Source organism: Dermacentor silvarum, chromosome 2 (assembly GCF_013339745.2).
Source record: "Dermacentor silvarum isolate Dsil-2018 chromosome 2, BIME_Dsil_1.4, whole genome shotgun sequence".
Taxonomy (NCBI): domain Eukaryota; kingdom Metazoa; phylum Arthropoda; class Arachnida; order Ixodida; family Ixodidae; genus Dermacentor; species Dermacentor silvarum.
The window spans coordinates 167886375-167901420 of record NC_051155.1 but is presented as its reverse complement, the minus strand read 5'-3'; the positions used below and the strand labels follow the sequence as shown (position 1 = coordinate 167901420).

Here is a 15046-nt window from a genome sequence, read left to right as displayed (position 1 = left end):
GAGGCATGAGACACTTATAGAAATTCATGATGACAGGTACTGCCGGCATTCTGCACGTACACACTAAATCTTAAGTATTTATACTTCCATGCGCAAGGCTGCTGTGGAAGTATATATACGGTCGCTCGATCAACACGTGTCTTTCTACCAGCGCTGCGTTGGAGTACTCGTCGTTTATTATGCGTACCACACAATTTATTGTGCGCAGCATTCCAACACATACCCATGCGGACACACTTTTTTTGGTGCACGCAGGAAAGGAAATTCGAAAACGGTGCCATGACAGTGTGCGAAAGGCTCCTACAACTGCTGAAAGGTACATCTGCTCTCTTATTACTTTCCCACGGCGCAGATGCGCTAAGTGCGCAGTTTCTTGCCACAAATACCGGGTACTGAATATAAAATAAAAATAATAATAACGCTAAAATTAAATTATGGGGTTTTACGCGGCAAAACCACGATCTGATTATGAGGCACGCCGTAGTGGAGGACTCCAGAATAATTTGGACCACCTGGGGAACTTTAACGTGCACCTAAATCTAAGTACACAGGTGCTTTATTAGAATTTCGCCCCATCGAAATGCGGCCGCCGTGGCCGGGATTTGATCCCGTGACCTCGTGATTAGCAGTCCAACGCCATGCATAGCCACTAAACAACCACGGCGGGTATTAATAATGTATAGGACAGCTGTGCAGTGCGCGCAGCAAAGCGCTGCCGCTGTGAGGCGCTATGTTGTATGAAGCAAGAGAGAGAGAGAGAGAGAGAGAAACAGAAGAGAGAAAAGGCAGGGAGGTTAACCACACGCACGTCTGGTTTTCTACCATGCAGACGCACGTCTGGTTTTCTACCATGCAGTGAGGAAGGGGGTATAGGGATGAAGAGAGAGAGAGCACAGTTTCGCGCGCATTTGAAGGTGCGCACCGAGTCTCGATCAAACGGTAAACAAGACCTGTCGACTTGAGATGCTACAATAACGCTTTCGTGGCTTTCTGCGCCATCGATGCGCATGCATTGCCATGGTCCAAGGATCTTCATTTCTGAAAATGGTCTAGAGCCATACCGGTTAAATGCTGTTCGAAGAGGTTCACGCTCGACGTCGTACCTAGGCCAGAGGCACAACGTCGAGCGTCATACACCGGTAAACATCTCACGGTAAAATGGTGGCCTGCTGTAATTTCCGCACGTTTTTCGGGTCGATCGCAAGGTGGGAAATATTTCATTCGTTATTCCCGATGCGCGTATCTGCACCTCAACAACATCCGACTGTCGACATCGCGCAACTTGATAGTTCAGTGCCGATTTGTGCACGGAGTCTGACAGCCTATCTGAATCCTGATAGTTGTAGTTTGACCTTACGTGTCAAGTAAACATGGTTGAACATAAGCGCTACTGCGGCGTACCCCTCCTTTGTATGCGGTGAAGCTACAGCGATCGCTTTTGTACATCCGATTGGTTACTACAGGTAAAGTCGAGTTCGACGCCCAAGTATGCGACCTTCAGCAGGACGAGAAGGGGGTCGTCGTGGGCGTCATCGACGGCAGGGAGTTCCAGGTAAGTATAACAGCAGCCGACGGAAAACTACATTCTCACCATATTAAAACACCCTCTTAGTATACGGATCTTAAGTTGGCTTGGCGCAGTGGACACAGTGTAAGGCAAGCACAGGTGACCGTACGTCTTAAACAGGGGTAATAGGTCAGAACGGAACCTTAATTCCAAAGCCATCTTTTGAATGTTTCTTTTTTGAAATTTCTTCTTTTTTTTTTTTCTTCAGTACGTGTGACTCACGATGATGTGGCGACTCGCTGTCTCCCGCTGTGCACACCGACAAATCTCGACTCTCTACATACCGCAGGCTGACTACGTCATCATGGCGATCCCGTTGCCCATTCAGCTGAAAGTGCACTACGAACCGCCACTGCCGTCGCTGCGCAACCAGCTCATACAACGTACGCCGGTCGGCTCGGTGTGCAAGATGCACATCTACTATGCCAAGCCCTTCTGGAGGGAAATAGGTATGTGCACGACGCCTTGCCAGAACGCGAGCTAGATTTCGAAAGGAAGCGTATACACGCATCACAGATATGCTCGGATATGCTCGCATCACAGATATGCTCGGCAAGATTACGGAGGCGGGGTAATTTAATATTCAGCCGCTCTAAAATCAACCTTGCGATGCGTGACGTCAGTCGGAAATGTCTTTACTCCTTCAGTTTGTCGCTCGACAACTAGCTGGCTCCACAGAGTTATAATGCAGAAGAAGTTGAAAGCACTGGACTAACTTTCTAGCGATGAATTCTTCGAAGTGTTTCATGCCATTGAAACGCAATGTGACACTGCGTGCACCTTGACTCTTTAAAAAAAGTGTAACCGCTTGATGCGCATAGTTCGCATCATACTGTGAAAAGCGAGACCGGGACGAGTGAGCAGACGACAAAGTATCGCTATAGCTTAATGCTATATACAGGGTGTTCCAAAAAAACTTTAGGCAAGCTGTTCAAAAAAGAAAAAAGAAAGAAAAACAGATTATGAGAACACAGTGCGAGATACAATTACAAGACCTGCGGTGTCTTTTTTATTTTCATTTTGTATTTTTATTTTTATTAGTTAGAGATCTTGGCTAAAATTAGCCGGGACACCCTAAACACCGAATTTAGTGCGAATGGCTGCGCAAGCTACACGACACATGGAGGTGTACGAAAAGCGCAACTAAATGCATATCTCTTGAACGAGGTCATATAATGAATACCTGTCCTCTGTGCTGTCTGCGCTGAATTCGACAGGTTACAGTGGAATGGTATCCTGTAGCGACGACGAACTGGCTTTCACCCATAGCACGGATGACTGCAAACCTGGATCCTCGCTTGCGGCTCTTACAATGTAAGGCCAAAGCTGTTATTTTATTTTTAACATGCGATAACAAGTAATACTCAGTATTTTAAAAGTTTTATGAAGCCTCTTGTATGAATCGTCTTGTGCGTCATACGTGCCTCCGATGTCTGTTTATCACGCAGAAATTTTACATTCGGATAGCAAGTTAGTGTTTGCACTGGTTCGTGTCATCTCGTCTGAAGCCTTTTGTGCACCATATGTGTAATCAAGAAAAAATGTGGTTGATCCCTCTTATATAGGAATCGGTATATAACACGAAAGTGAAACGTGTCTTCACAGAAGTAGTGTAATGTTTATTGCACATTGATATATAATGTCTATTGGTGTTTTGTGGCTAAAGCGCCCTTAGGCGTTGATGCACCCACGCTGACGCCTGGTGGCACGTCTCCTCCATCACGACTACCAACGTCGATGACCATGAGCAACCGTCGTGCATATGGAAGCTGCACTACGCTGCACACGCTAGCACAACGCGAAAGACGAAGCACGTAACTGACACACTAATACAACGCGCAAGACAAAGCACGTAACTGAATCGTCACCGAGTCAAATCAGCGCGTACAGCGCGTCGTAATTGCAGCCTCCGCGATCAACTTCAGAAACATTTTCAGAGCTAATTGCGGAGGCCACGCTCCGCTGTGCTGAGTACGGTGAACGCCACCTAGGTGGCGTTGGTAGTGCTTCTTGATGCCAGCGTCCCTTCGACTGCTGGCATCGAGGCGTCGTAGTGCTGAGACCACCGAAGCGTTCAATGTCGGTGCGCGTTATTGTCATAATGCAGTACTTCTCTTTTCTGCTCGTAAGCGGCGGCACCGCCCCGAGCAAGAGCGCGGGTACACGGAGGAGTGTTAGATATATAAGGCGCGTCTGTGTAGCTCTCTGCAAATGCGTTTGTGGCGCAATGGGTTAAACGCTCGGCGATCTATCGTCGCGGACCGAGAGGTCGTGGGTTCGATTTCCAAATTTTGCATGTTTGTGGAACTTTTTCTTCTGGTTTCTTTCTTTGTATTATGTTCTATGACGTATTTCCGTGACGGAAATACGTCAGTGAAGTCTTGGTGGACCCCGGCATAAAATACTTTCGTGTTAAAACAAAACGAAAGAAAGAAGCTGGAAAAAGGCGAGAAAAGACGCAGAGGTCTCGACCAAAATTTTTGTTTGGCACATTCAGTGCACAGCACCATCATGTTCTTTCTTTCTTTTCCCTATTTATTCGTTATTTTTTGTTTATGCGGGCAGATTCGCCATTGGTGACAAGGCCTTGAGGCTACTGGAATTACCCAAGCACATCAGGCCCAAAGTCATATCTGCAGATTTGGCGAGAGCCTTCGAACACGAAGCGGCCTACAACGTAAGATGCGTTCTTAACACGTTGCGATTTTTTTTTTTTACAGTGAAGCTGTTAAGGGCTAGGTTAATTCTCAAGGATTGTGTCCGCGTGTAGAAAAAAGCTATTATCATCAGCATTTGCTTCATCATCAGCTACCATCATCAGCATCAGCATGTGCATGGTGGTTTGGCTCCGTGTGCGTGGCGGTTTCCCGCCAGTTGTGCCTTAGCACAGGTGTCGAAACGGATGATGGATGACTCTTGTTATACCCCTTGCCACCGCCGATGCCTCTTTCACAAGTGTCGCGATACTCAGCAGCGGCACGTCCCACCAATCGTTGTGCCCTTTGTCACGTGACGTAGAAATCGCGCTGTTATCAGCAGTTACCTTTTGCACTCGCTATGGGACGGACGCTCGTTTACCCACATCTTCCAGGATCCTGACCTCAGGATCCTGACGATGCCATGCAGTGTGCCCCAGCTATGAACGCTGTGGCTCATACGCTAGTCTATGACTATGGGGCGGACTTGGCGCAGCAAACACACTACTAGGCCATCGCGCCGGGCGAAAACAAGACGCCGGTGTCCTTGCTCTTTGACGAACATGCCCAAGACGCTTAATATAGTCAATGATGATAACATATAAATTCACTATAGCAATATTCACTACAGCAGACCCACCATAGTCACAGCTTCGCTGACTTCCATCTTCACAGTAGTGGAAAGGCTCTGAATTTATTTTCTTTTTTTTCCCTTGGATGAGTGGTATTCGGTTTCAGAACAATGATCGATGGGTGCATAGTTGGTCGGAGCTCTGTGTTATCACTGTAAGTCTGTAGCGAAAAGACGTATAGTGTAGGCTTGTGTTTCGTCGTGACTTTGTACAGCTGTGCCAGGTCGAAAATAAAGTAGAGTGTGTATGTCACAGTTACATTAAGTACGGGCAAGATCTTCCTTCACTGTGATTCCAATTACCCTAAACATGCTCGATGTTTAGGGTAAACAACACAGCCTATCTATAACGACACTCGAAAAACTGGAAATTTTATTACTGTATACCTGTTATCGTTTTGTCTGGACAATCCTTGATACTGTCATTCAAAGTGTTTAGGTATGCATCAGCGCAAGCAAGCGCAGGAATATTTTCATTTTTACGCTCTCATGCATGGAGTGATGGCAAGATACCGCATCATTTAGTGACAAGTACGTTTAATTACAATGATGCGTGAACCTATTGCACAAGCTTTAGGAAGCGATATCACAAAATTTACTCAGCGAAAAATAAAAAGTTCGCTTGAAGGTTTACAGGACAACAAGAAATATTGTGTTAGACGTTAAGCAAGCTGACAAGTAATATATGGCCATCGCATTGTTTCTTACTCATTCACGGAGTACACAGTGGCGACGGTCTTGTTAATTAGCTGCGTGAAATCACGCGCCAGATCGCACAACGTGCTTATAGGTGTTCGTGGTGTCTCCCACCCATATAATTTCACTACTTAATAGCACTATATTTAGTATTTTTCCGGAATACCACATATACAATAGGCGTGGTCATCTGGTCGTTAAACACTTTATTTTTTTTTCAGCATGAGCGTTTATCACACTAAGTGGCTGACCGTTAGATGAAATCAAGAGGTATAGCTGGAGTCGTAAGTATGTTTGTGTGCAGGAAAAAAGTGGGAGAGTAATGCAAGAAATGCGAGACTGAGAAGGATGGCATGACGAAATTTCGTGAGATTCGTGACGTCATTCTCTTTCTTCTTTTCGATCCCTCTCTCCCTTTCGCATTCCACTGCAGCCTGTGCACTTCGAAGAGAAGAACTGGCTCGAGGAGCAGTACTCGGGCGGCTGTTACGTGTCCACGTTCCCGACAGGGGTCATGAGCAAATACGGAAAGTAAGAATGTGTCTGTTTACTTCTTCGTTACTTTATTTGTTTCCAACTGTGGCTGCTCTTTGAGATTTTCTGTGGCTCTCCTTGTTACTTTCCTCCTCTGGAAGTCCTTCTCTCCCGCTGCTCCGTCGGCGGGCGAGAAAGACATCAAGGCACCCTACAGCGCCGGCTACACCTTGTCTCATGAAGAGACAGTGTTTTAATTTCTATACACTCCTATACAGGGTGTTCCAGCTTCAGCAAGGTGGAAAACTGCGCTAGTTGATATGGTTCCGTTGGTATTATGATAGCGCGACAGACGAAACACAGAAAAGATAACCACAGGACGAGTGCTCGTCCTGCAGTGGATATCTTTTCTGTGTTTCGTCTATTGCGCTGTCATAATACCAGTGTTCCAGCTATCATGCACCGAGGTGAAATATATATTGTAAAAGGGTTTATTAGAGATCGGAGCAGCGCAGCGTTGACAGTCAAACGAGACACAGCTTTCAAGCCCGAGCGCCGTTGCGAGCAAAAGCGCTGGACCCACTAGCGTCTGGGCCCACTAGAGCTGGATCCACTAGCGTCTCACTTTGCTACAATATATTTATTCTAAGTAGATCTTTAATTTTTCGCTGTTCTTTATTTTTGTTACTTTTTCACCTTTCAGGATGTACGTATACCGGGTGTCCCACGTGACTTGAGCCAAACTTAAAAAATATGAAAATGCCACGTAGTTTGACAGAACCAAGGTAGTGTTGTTTGTCGTCGCTTGGAGATACTCTGATTATTTTTGCATTCCGCCTAATTACATAATTAGTCCTAATTAAACAATCAACTTCTCAAATATTATAATTAGATTAAATGTGTCAATGAGAAAATTGTAGAGCAACATGTAAAACTCCCGACACAGCTTTCTGTAGCTCAATACGTGCAATGAATGCACGTATGCATAGAGCGAGCGAGCAATCAGCTCGCTCGCTCTGATGGTTATTTTGTTTAATTTCTTTAGTTGCTTTCTCTGGGTTAAAATTTTGAGATATACGACCGTTCAGTGCCCAAATATGCCATAGACCGCGACTAATAAGCAACGGACACTCACATTCCCTCACCACTATTTCATTCAGGTATGCAGCCACCCCCAACGTGTCTATACATGTTATTCACGCCTGCCTGTATCCATATCCTTCGGCAATCATTCCCTGCACCCTGTGGCTATGGAATGAGGGTGAATGACCTGAGTGTGGACGAACTAAGTCACGAGTCAGTGCACCAGAGCGATCACGATTCCGTGCAGGACCCTGCGGGAGCCGTTCGGCCTGGTGTACTTCGCGGGCACGGAGACGGCAACCTCGTGGCCTGGCTACATGAACGGTGCTGTGCAGGCTGGAGAGAGGGCTGCCAGGGAGGTGCGTGATATGCTGCTCTCGTACGACACATGCAACGTCCACACCGGCTGTGAGAATATTATAGGAGTGCCGAGACTGTCGACTGGCAAATTTTTTATTCAGATCAAATATTCGAAAAATGTGGGTGTCGAATACGAAATAGGAAGCGGCAATAGTTTCCTGCTCCTCGATGTAGAATCTAGGAGTGCATCAGTCCATCTACTCCTAGATGTAGATTATAGGCACTGCATTTACAATAGGGGGGGGGGGGGGGGGGGGGGGGGCATGGCTTGCTTGGACGATCACTTAATTTCGGGGATACTTTCACTTTTGCCAGGTTTCGCATGAATAGCATCAGGGGCGGTATTCTCGGTGTTCACTTTTGGAGATAGTTTCACTATCGCGAGATTTTGTGTGACTCGAACGGCACTGGATGATTCGAAGTATACGCAATGTACGGCGGGCAGCGCTCTTCACAATATGCGAAGATAGTGATCGTGGCACAGTGTCAGAAACGCTGTCGGCCGTATAAACCATTTTCACTTTAAATTTAGAATTGCTAGGTCGACAGTATCACTAAATAACTAAAAAAAAATTAATAAACTACACATCCATACAGTTTACCGTTCGACGCATTTTTCAGCCGTTGTGCGCGGCCGTTACAACTATACTGCTTTTTTTTTTTTTTCTTGTCCTCACAACCAGGTCCTTTGTGCGATGAAAATGATACGAAAAGACCAGATCTGGGTGGAAGAACCGGAATTCAAGGTGTGTACGTACGTTATCGCAGTTATGAAATGACAATGGAGGTTCGCGGTTCTTGCACTAGTATATCAAGGCGCTCAACACGACAACATGCGGTCGAGACGGATTATCGGGTCAAGGCATGCTTGTCGGGATCGTATATAGTATATAACTTCGTTAACGTGAACTCGACTTGAGCGGATCGAGTCAGAACTCAAAAATCGAGCGGACTCAGCCTGACCCGACCGGTTTTATATGCGTTTTGCCTATAGTGTACTATATTAGTTTAATCTTACCAAACTGCTTGGGCGGGTTGATCCATCGAACTAACTTCTTCGCTCGCTCGGCCCGACCCGCTATCGTTTACATGAACCCGATTACTGGTTTTCGTACCGACAAGCCAACTCGACCAGCCTTTGTCGGTTTGACGTATAAACGTAGCCACAGATGCTAGCGAGTCGGGCTGATCGAGTCCAGATGCTCTTTAATTGGCTCGACCAGTTAGCGCCGTGTTCATTAACCTTACGGCAACTGTTCAAAGTATCATGTGCGTGCGTCAACTGGGCGAACGAACAATGGAACATCATCAATGACTTGTGTCATCGGTCGTTCATTGTTAGTAAAGTAGCGAACAACATCTCTCTCTTCCCCTCCCCCTTCCCTGCTTCTATTTTACCCCGTGTAACGGACCCTTTAACCAAGTCCCAGGCTGGCTTTCCTGCAATGTAAACATTGACAACAAAAATGTGGCGGCTCACGCATCGCCGTAAAAATGCTGATTAACGCATGGCTAGTGCGCTATTCTTGCTTCCGTACATCTCTTTCCATCGTACTTAACGCATGAAACCAATCGCTGTTCACCGGCTGCTCAGTACTTGCAATTTTAGCAATGTTGCTGGCCGCCACGTTTGGGGCAATTTCACAGTATACGGGAAAGGCCGCTTGCCGCTGTATCGTCAGGGTATCAAATGAAGCTGCAATGGATTCCTCTTGGGCATGTCGGTATCGCAACAAACACTGAAGTCGACCAACTGGCTAGAGATGAATATAATTCTGCTCCTGTCATACTATAGCTCAATTCACGGGAGTTGATGCTAAAATCATAACAAGCCTATAAGTTTCTCGATTTGATGCAAATATTATGAAGTCTATTGTATAACGTTGACGCCCAGCTGCAGTTTCCGATCTCTGCTGATGCTGCAGACACTGACTACCTCATTCATCGTCTCAGGTTGTAAGTCACGTATACAGGCAGTTTTTTGAATCGCATATGTCGTTCATCTATATACCTTAATTGTTACGCTTGCGGCCACTCGTGGAAGAAAGTATACACGTTCTCATATGATACCCTATATGTTTTTAACAGCAAAGATATGCTTTGAGTTTGCGGGTCTCATTCGCACTCCTAGGATAAAAGAACGAAAATGCAGATGTGCAAGCAATCGAAAGAACAGTTATTGCACCTTTTATAAACCAATCTAACCAGCCGAATTGCTACCAATAGAACATGCCGATGACCGCGCGGCATATCGAGGAAATCAGACTCACCGCGAAGGGATATCGGGAGAATATGTTCGCCCCATGCCAGGCACCAACGCCGCGTGAACAGTCACGCGAACGGTGGCGCGTTCGAACGATGTGTTCGTCCATCCCGGTGGCGTATATTAAAAATCTAGATGGTACAGCGCCCTATAGCAAGCGCGGTTGAATGGGATTGGCTGAAGCTCCGCCGGCGACGCTCTGATGTCACGCAGTGAGGAATATTGCCTTTGCGTGCGTGTCGCCCACGATAGGTTAGTTAGTTAGTTATGTAAGGTTTTGTGGCGCAAAAGCAACTAAGGCTATGATGCGCCATGCACAGGATGAAAAAAAATATATATAATTTGGTGAAAGTGCTTCAAGCACCAAAAATTTACTTTAAGGTTTGTTTAAGAACCCTGTTTCATCTAAGAACTTAAAAACATCGTCTAAAGATACAAGTGCGTTTTCAGCTAGGATCAGGGAAGGATGAAGTGGTGTTAGTGTTTTGTAAAGTTCATAAAAATATTTCTGCCTTTTTTCCTCGAACGCTGGACATGTTATTAAAATGTGATTCACAGTTAGAGATTCTTGGCATTGATCACAAACCGCTTGTTGCTCATTTTTCAATAAAAAATTGTGTGTGAGATGTGTGTGTCCGATGCGAATGCGACATAGAATAACTTCCATGAAACGTTCCCGGTGATATGATGTTTTCCACTCCTGTATTATGGGTTTTACTATTTGCAGCTTGTTGTTTACTTGGCAGCCCCACTCCTGTTGCCACTTTGAGGTGACCGCAGCACGGACCACCCGGACACAGTCCTTGAAGGGAAGATTTATTTGTGTCGCCCACGATAGGTTATATAGGTTAGGCTGGGTTAGCGCAAAAGGCGTCGGGTGGCGTGGGGTACTCTCACAGCGGTTGCAAATGCCGCAGAGCGTGCCGACAGGCACCGCGACAAGTGCGCTCGCTCCGCTGACTACCAAGTAGTTCGTTGTGAGAAAAGGACAGGTTGGCGCAATCTTCTGCAGCCCTCCGCTAACCCCAAGCCAAATAGAAAGAAGCTACTCCCTCTGGCGCCCGAGTAACCCCGCCATTTGGTGGCGTTATAAGCGCAACACTCGCGCCATCTCTCTTACTATTCTGCAGCTACACCGACCGAGCTACGCAAGCGTCACTACAAGGTCGGCCGCGAGTCACCTGATGCCCGTCCTAGTGCATACGAGTTGTTTGGGCAATGAAATAACGCGTCATTACAGTGATGTGCACTAATTAAAATACTTAATATTCTTCGTTAATGAAACTGCTATTTTATCTATGTATTAACACATGGCACTTCCTTATCTGCGTGCTTTTTTATTTAGTTTGCATTACTCGATTGATTTGACTGACTGACTCATCTTTATTTGCAGGAGCTGCACAACGTGCCGTTTTGTTGCTGTTTTCTTAATTCTTTTTCTATGTTGTCTGTTTATAAGCGCGTTTTGTGAAATATCATCTCATGTTATCGTCCTCTGGTCATACAACAATTTATTGTTTGTGGAGATGCCGGCGACGCAATTGTCAGCAACATATCTAATTTCATCCAAATAAATCACTCACTCACTTTTTCAAAGGCTATTCACATCTTTTTAATTATAACCAGTGGTTACTGTCATGTTGTTCCTGTTAAAACGGATTCCAGGTGGCTAGCGAAACAGGAGCCGCGGTGCACTAGTACTATATATACCCGAACGTGATTCCACTCCGTAATAAAATGTAGACGTTTGGACATCTACTTGATCACACTATACCTGCGTCTAGGCAATGCAGAAACCAGTGTGGGCAATACGCTTGTTCCTGTTTATAACCAAAATTTCAGCTGGTAATAACTATTTCTAGCTGGCAATACGCTGCTTTTACGGCTTAGAACCACTATTGGCAGCCTCAAGCGTCAACTTATTTGGCGATGCCGTTCCATGGTACCTAACGGCATGGTTCTTCGCATGTTGCAGGGTGCGAAAGCGCGGCCGTTCGAGTTGTCCTTCCTGGAGCGGCATCCTCCTCACGTGCTGCTCGTCGCCGCCACAGGAGCCCTCGCCGCGTCCGGCGTCGCTTGTGTGGTGGCCTACGGTGTCTGGAAGGCAGTCAACGCCGTGCGGGGGTCATAGACCGGCTTAGAGGGCATTTAGCAAAGAAGCACCTTCGTGACACATGGCAGACCATGGGAGCCTTATCACCACCGGACCAGATGGCGAATTCACCGGCAAATGACTTCGTCTTTGTTGCCTCCTCGGTGCCAGTCAGATATGCGACGTTACTTCGATAGTGGTCGATGCTCCATGCTTGGCGAGTGAGGCACTTTCGAAACAGTATACGCGTACACAGTTATGGCAGACTGCAAATCTTGCACTAGTACACCATTTGCGGAAAAGGCTCGACAGCAACGCACTCGCGCACCACCTTGTGTCCGACTCTTCTGCGCATGCACAATGGCACCACTTCAGTGACGCACTTGCAGGTATGCCACACGGTACTGGATTGGCGTTCTGTTACAGCTCAGTAATAGTACAGTTGTTGCAGTAGAGGAATATGGCTCTCCATACGGCTGTATCGACTGGGGACGGTTCTGCTCTAATGGATGAGAGACATGGCGTACCGCTCCGACGTCCGATACATTGTGGGACGGGTTTTGAAGAATGGCTGCCACGACTGTTGAAATTTGGATGGAATATGTTTGAAAATTCTTGGACGGCTGTTGGTATGACAGGTGGCACATGTTTGCCACATTAAACCGCATGCATAACCGTACCGTTCGAAGGAGGTGAGGAAGGAAGGAAAGGGAGTCCTGCTACCTATAAGCAGCAGTGGGGGTTAAGGGATGAAAAGAAAGAAAGCCTTGAAGCCGCATAAGCCTGCTCAAACCTGCTCCCGAAAAGACTCCGCAAGTTCTATGGCACCGAGTCGGCGCGAGCACTTTATTTCACACACACTACGTGGCTGCGAGTACCAACCATTGGGAAGACGCAGAGCCCAGTTCCCAGCCCAAAGCGTTGGGAACTAGTTTTACTCAACTGCAGTGGTGCCAAGTACCAGGTCTTGTCCTGGTGCCACATTTCCAACCTGCTATAACTTTCATTAGCAATGTTATTTGCACATGCCAACCACACATTGATCGGTGCATGCTATATCGTTTCTGTCCTTTATACCGCAAAGATATGGGTGAGCTTCCGTCATTGATTGATCAAATAAATGTTTTATTTTGCAAATTATGGCTGGTGATTACGATGAAGGGGAAAGGGAAAAATAGGATGATGTCTTGGAAATTACGCGCTGCTTGGAGGAGAATCAAGCAGTGTAAGGGCTGGGATTCCTTGGCAAAAGCCAGGAGAGATTCCAGGGCCGCATGACGGTCCTCTAGGCCGCCTACCGGTCAAACCCACTCGTCGTACTCAGCACTTGTCTCTGGAAGAGGTATTTCCTTCAACTGTGTCGTGGCTCCGTAGGCGTTTAGCAGTCTGTGTAATAGGCTGATTGCAGTTGAGACAGGTGTGGCCGTGGCTTGTCCGTGGGTTTTAAAAATGATATTTGATGTAATAAAACAACACACGCTCTAGTAGGGATGCCGTAGGGGGTTTCGACCACCTGCGATATTTTAACGTCCACCTACAGTACAGGAGCATTTTTTTTTTTCATTCAGCCCATATCGAAATGCAGCCGCGCCGCGGCAAGGAAGTCGAACCCACGACATCGTGTTCAGCAGCAAAACGTCATAGCATCCTATGGGTTGGGCCATGGGTGACCACGAGAGAAGGAATCTTATATTAAAGCGTTAGCATTCTTAGGGTATTTCACGCGCTTTTCTGGGTTTACCTATCTGTGTGTATGTATCCATACATCTATATATGCTTGTATCTAATCGCTTTCCCGCTTACCTGGGCCACTGGCCGATAGTTGATGGTCGAATGGGCTGCTGTGCTAAGGGAACAGGGTTCAAAACAAACCCTCGGACCACCTTGGGTCACTGAGTATGTGTCAATACGTACATATGTGCCGCTCTTCAACGAACCTGTTTCACGCCGACGTGGGTCACTGTAGATGCGGGGCTGGGCAGGTTCCATTGTTCAATGATACTGTTCGACACCGACTTGGAATGTGCCACTCGGTTCTGTGCTGGTCTTCAATGAACCTTCTTGGTACCTGATTGGATCACTGGGTATGTGCCGATGTGGGTGCCGCTCTTCAGTGAACGTCTTTGACGCTGACTTGGGTAACCATAGTATGTGCCACTGGGAATGTGACGCTCTGCAATGACGATAACGATTCTTTAAGTTTGTCCGATGCTGGGTGGAATCTAACCCACGTCACAAGGGTTCCTCAAAAACAACAACCTGACGCTTTAGTAGGCTGCGCCACAAATGCACTGGGTATACGTATGTGCCGCTTTTGAGTGAACGCCTTTCACGCCAACGCTCGGCGAGCTATGCCATGAATGCAGTGAATATGTGCCGCTCTTCAATGAAGATATCGCCAACTTGGGTCACTTAGTACGTGCCACTGGGGGCGTGGAAAGTGAGGGAACGATTCTCAGCAGCGTTCGCAGGCACCGGCGCGCATTCGTCTTGGCAGCGCCACCAGATGGCGTAGTGTGTGCAGAAAGAAGCGCGAGAGAGAAGCCTGGTTGCCACCATTACGCGTTTTTCTCAGCGCTCGCACCCACCGGCGCGCCATGCATTTCGGAGGCCACGCGTAGGCTTCGCGGCGGCTCCACTAGATGGCGCCGAGTGTTCTTAGGGAAGCGCGAAAGAAGAGTCGATCCCGATGCAGTACATGTCTCATGCGTAACCCCGTTTCCACGGCGGCAATATGTTGCGTCGCTATATTGATTCAATACTAAACGCATTACTGTCGATAGTCGTCAGTGAGATGAGTTCTGCCGATTTTTTTTTCAGATGCTATCTTGAATGAAATCAGTTCAACGCATTATGTAAACTCAGAGAGTAAGCTCACAAAGCATCTTTTGGTCTCAGCATATGCTGGATATGCTGAGACCAAAACTGGATTGCATATATATGCTGAGACCAAAACTCCTCACAACTGGATTGCATATATATGCAATACAGTTGTGGGGAGGTCAAAAGGTACATCACCGTTTTAATTATGGGGTTGTACAGTTTGTCGAAAACTCGCATGTTAGAAAGGAATTCAGAACAAATTCTCTTTTCAAAATCACATGTCATTGAAGTTATTTTACGCTTGAAAGATAATTATGATCACACTGCACAGGTCGGCGTACTCACTCCCAAGTACAGTGAC

General features: G+C 46.7%; 2 protein-coding genes across 4 annotated transcripts in view; both read left to right on the top strand.

The window, feature by feature from the left end:
• LOC119442062 (amine oxidase [flavin-containing]-like) overlaps positions 1–12252 on the top strand; it is a 165934-nt gene extending 153682 nt beyond the window's left edge. For 2 of the 3 annotated variants that reach the window (XM_049661857.1, XM_049661855.1), the window contains exons 7-15: positions 256–316; positions 1464–1552; positions 1857–2016; positions 2785–2881; positions 4133–4244; positions 6024–6121; positions 7395–7506; positions 8191–8253; positions 11746–12252. In XM_049661857.1, coding sequence (XP_049517814.1) covers positions 256–316; positions 1464–1552; positions 1857–2016; positions 2785–2881; positions 4133–4244; positions 6024–6121; positions 7395–7506; positions 8191–8253; positions 11746–11901 — 948 coding nt within the window. In that variant the 3' untranslated portion in view covers positions 11902–12252. The remainder of the gene's footprint in view (positions 1–255; positions 317–1463; positions 1553–1856; positions 2017–2784; positions 2882–4132; positions 4245–6023; positions 6122–7394; positions 7507–8190; positions 8254–11745) is intronic. The other variant, XM_049661856.1, reaches the window with a different exon arrangement.
• LOC119442063 (amine oxidase [flavin-containing] B) overlaps positions 1–12390 on the top strand; it is a 70376-nt gene extending 57986 nt beyond the window's left edge. The window contains exon 8 of the mRNA XM_037706781.2: positions 12252–12390. The gene's annotated coding sequence lies outside the window, so the exon portion shown is untranslated. The remainder of the gene's footprint in view (positions 1–12251) is intronic.
• Positions 12391–15046: the final 2656 nt, after the last annotated feature.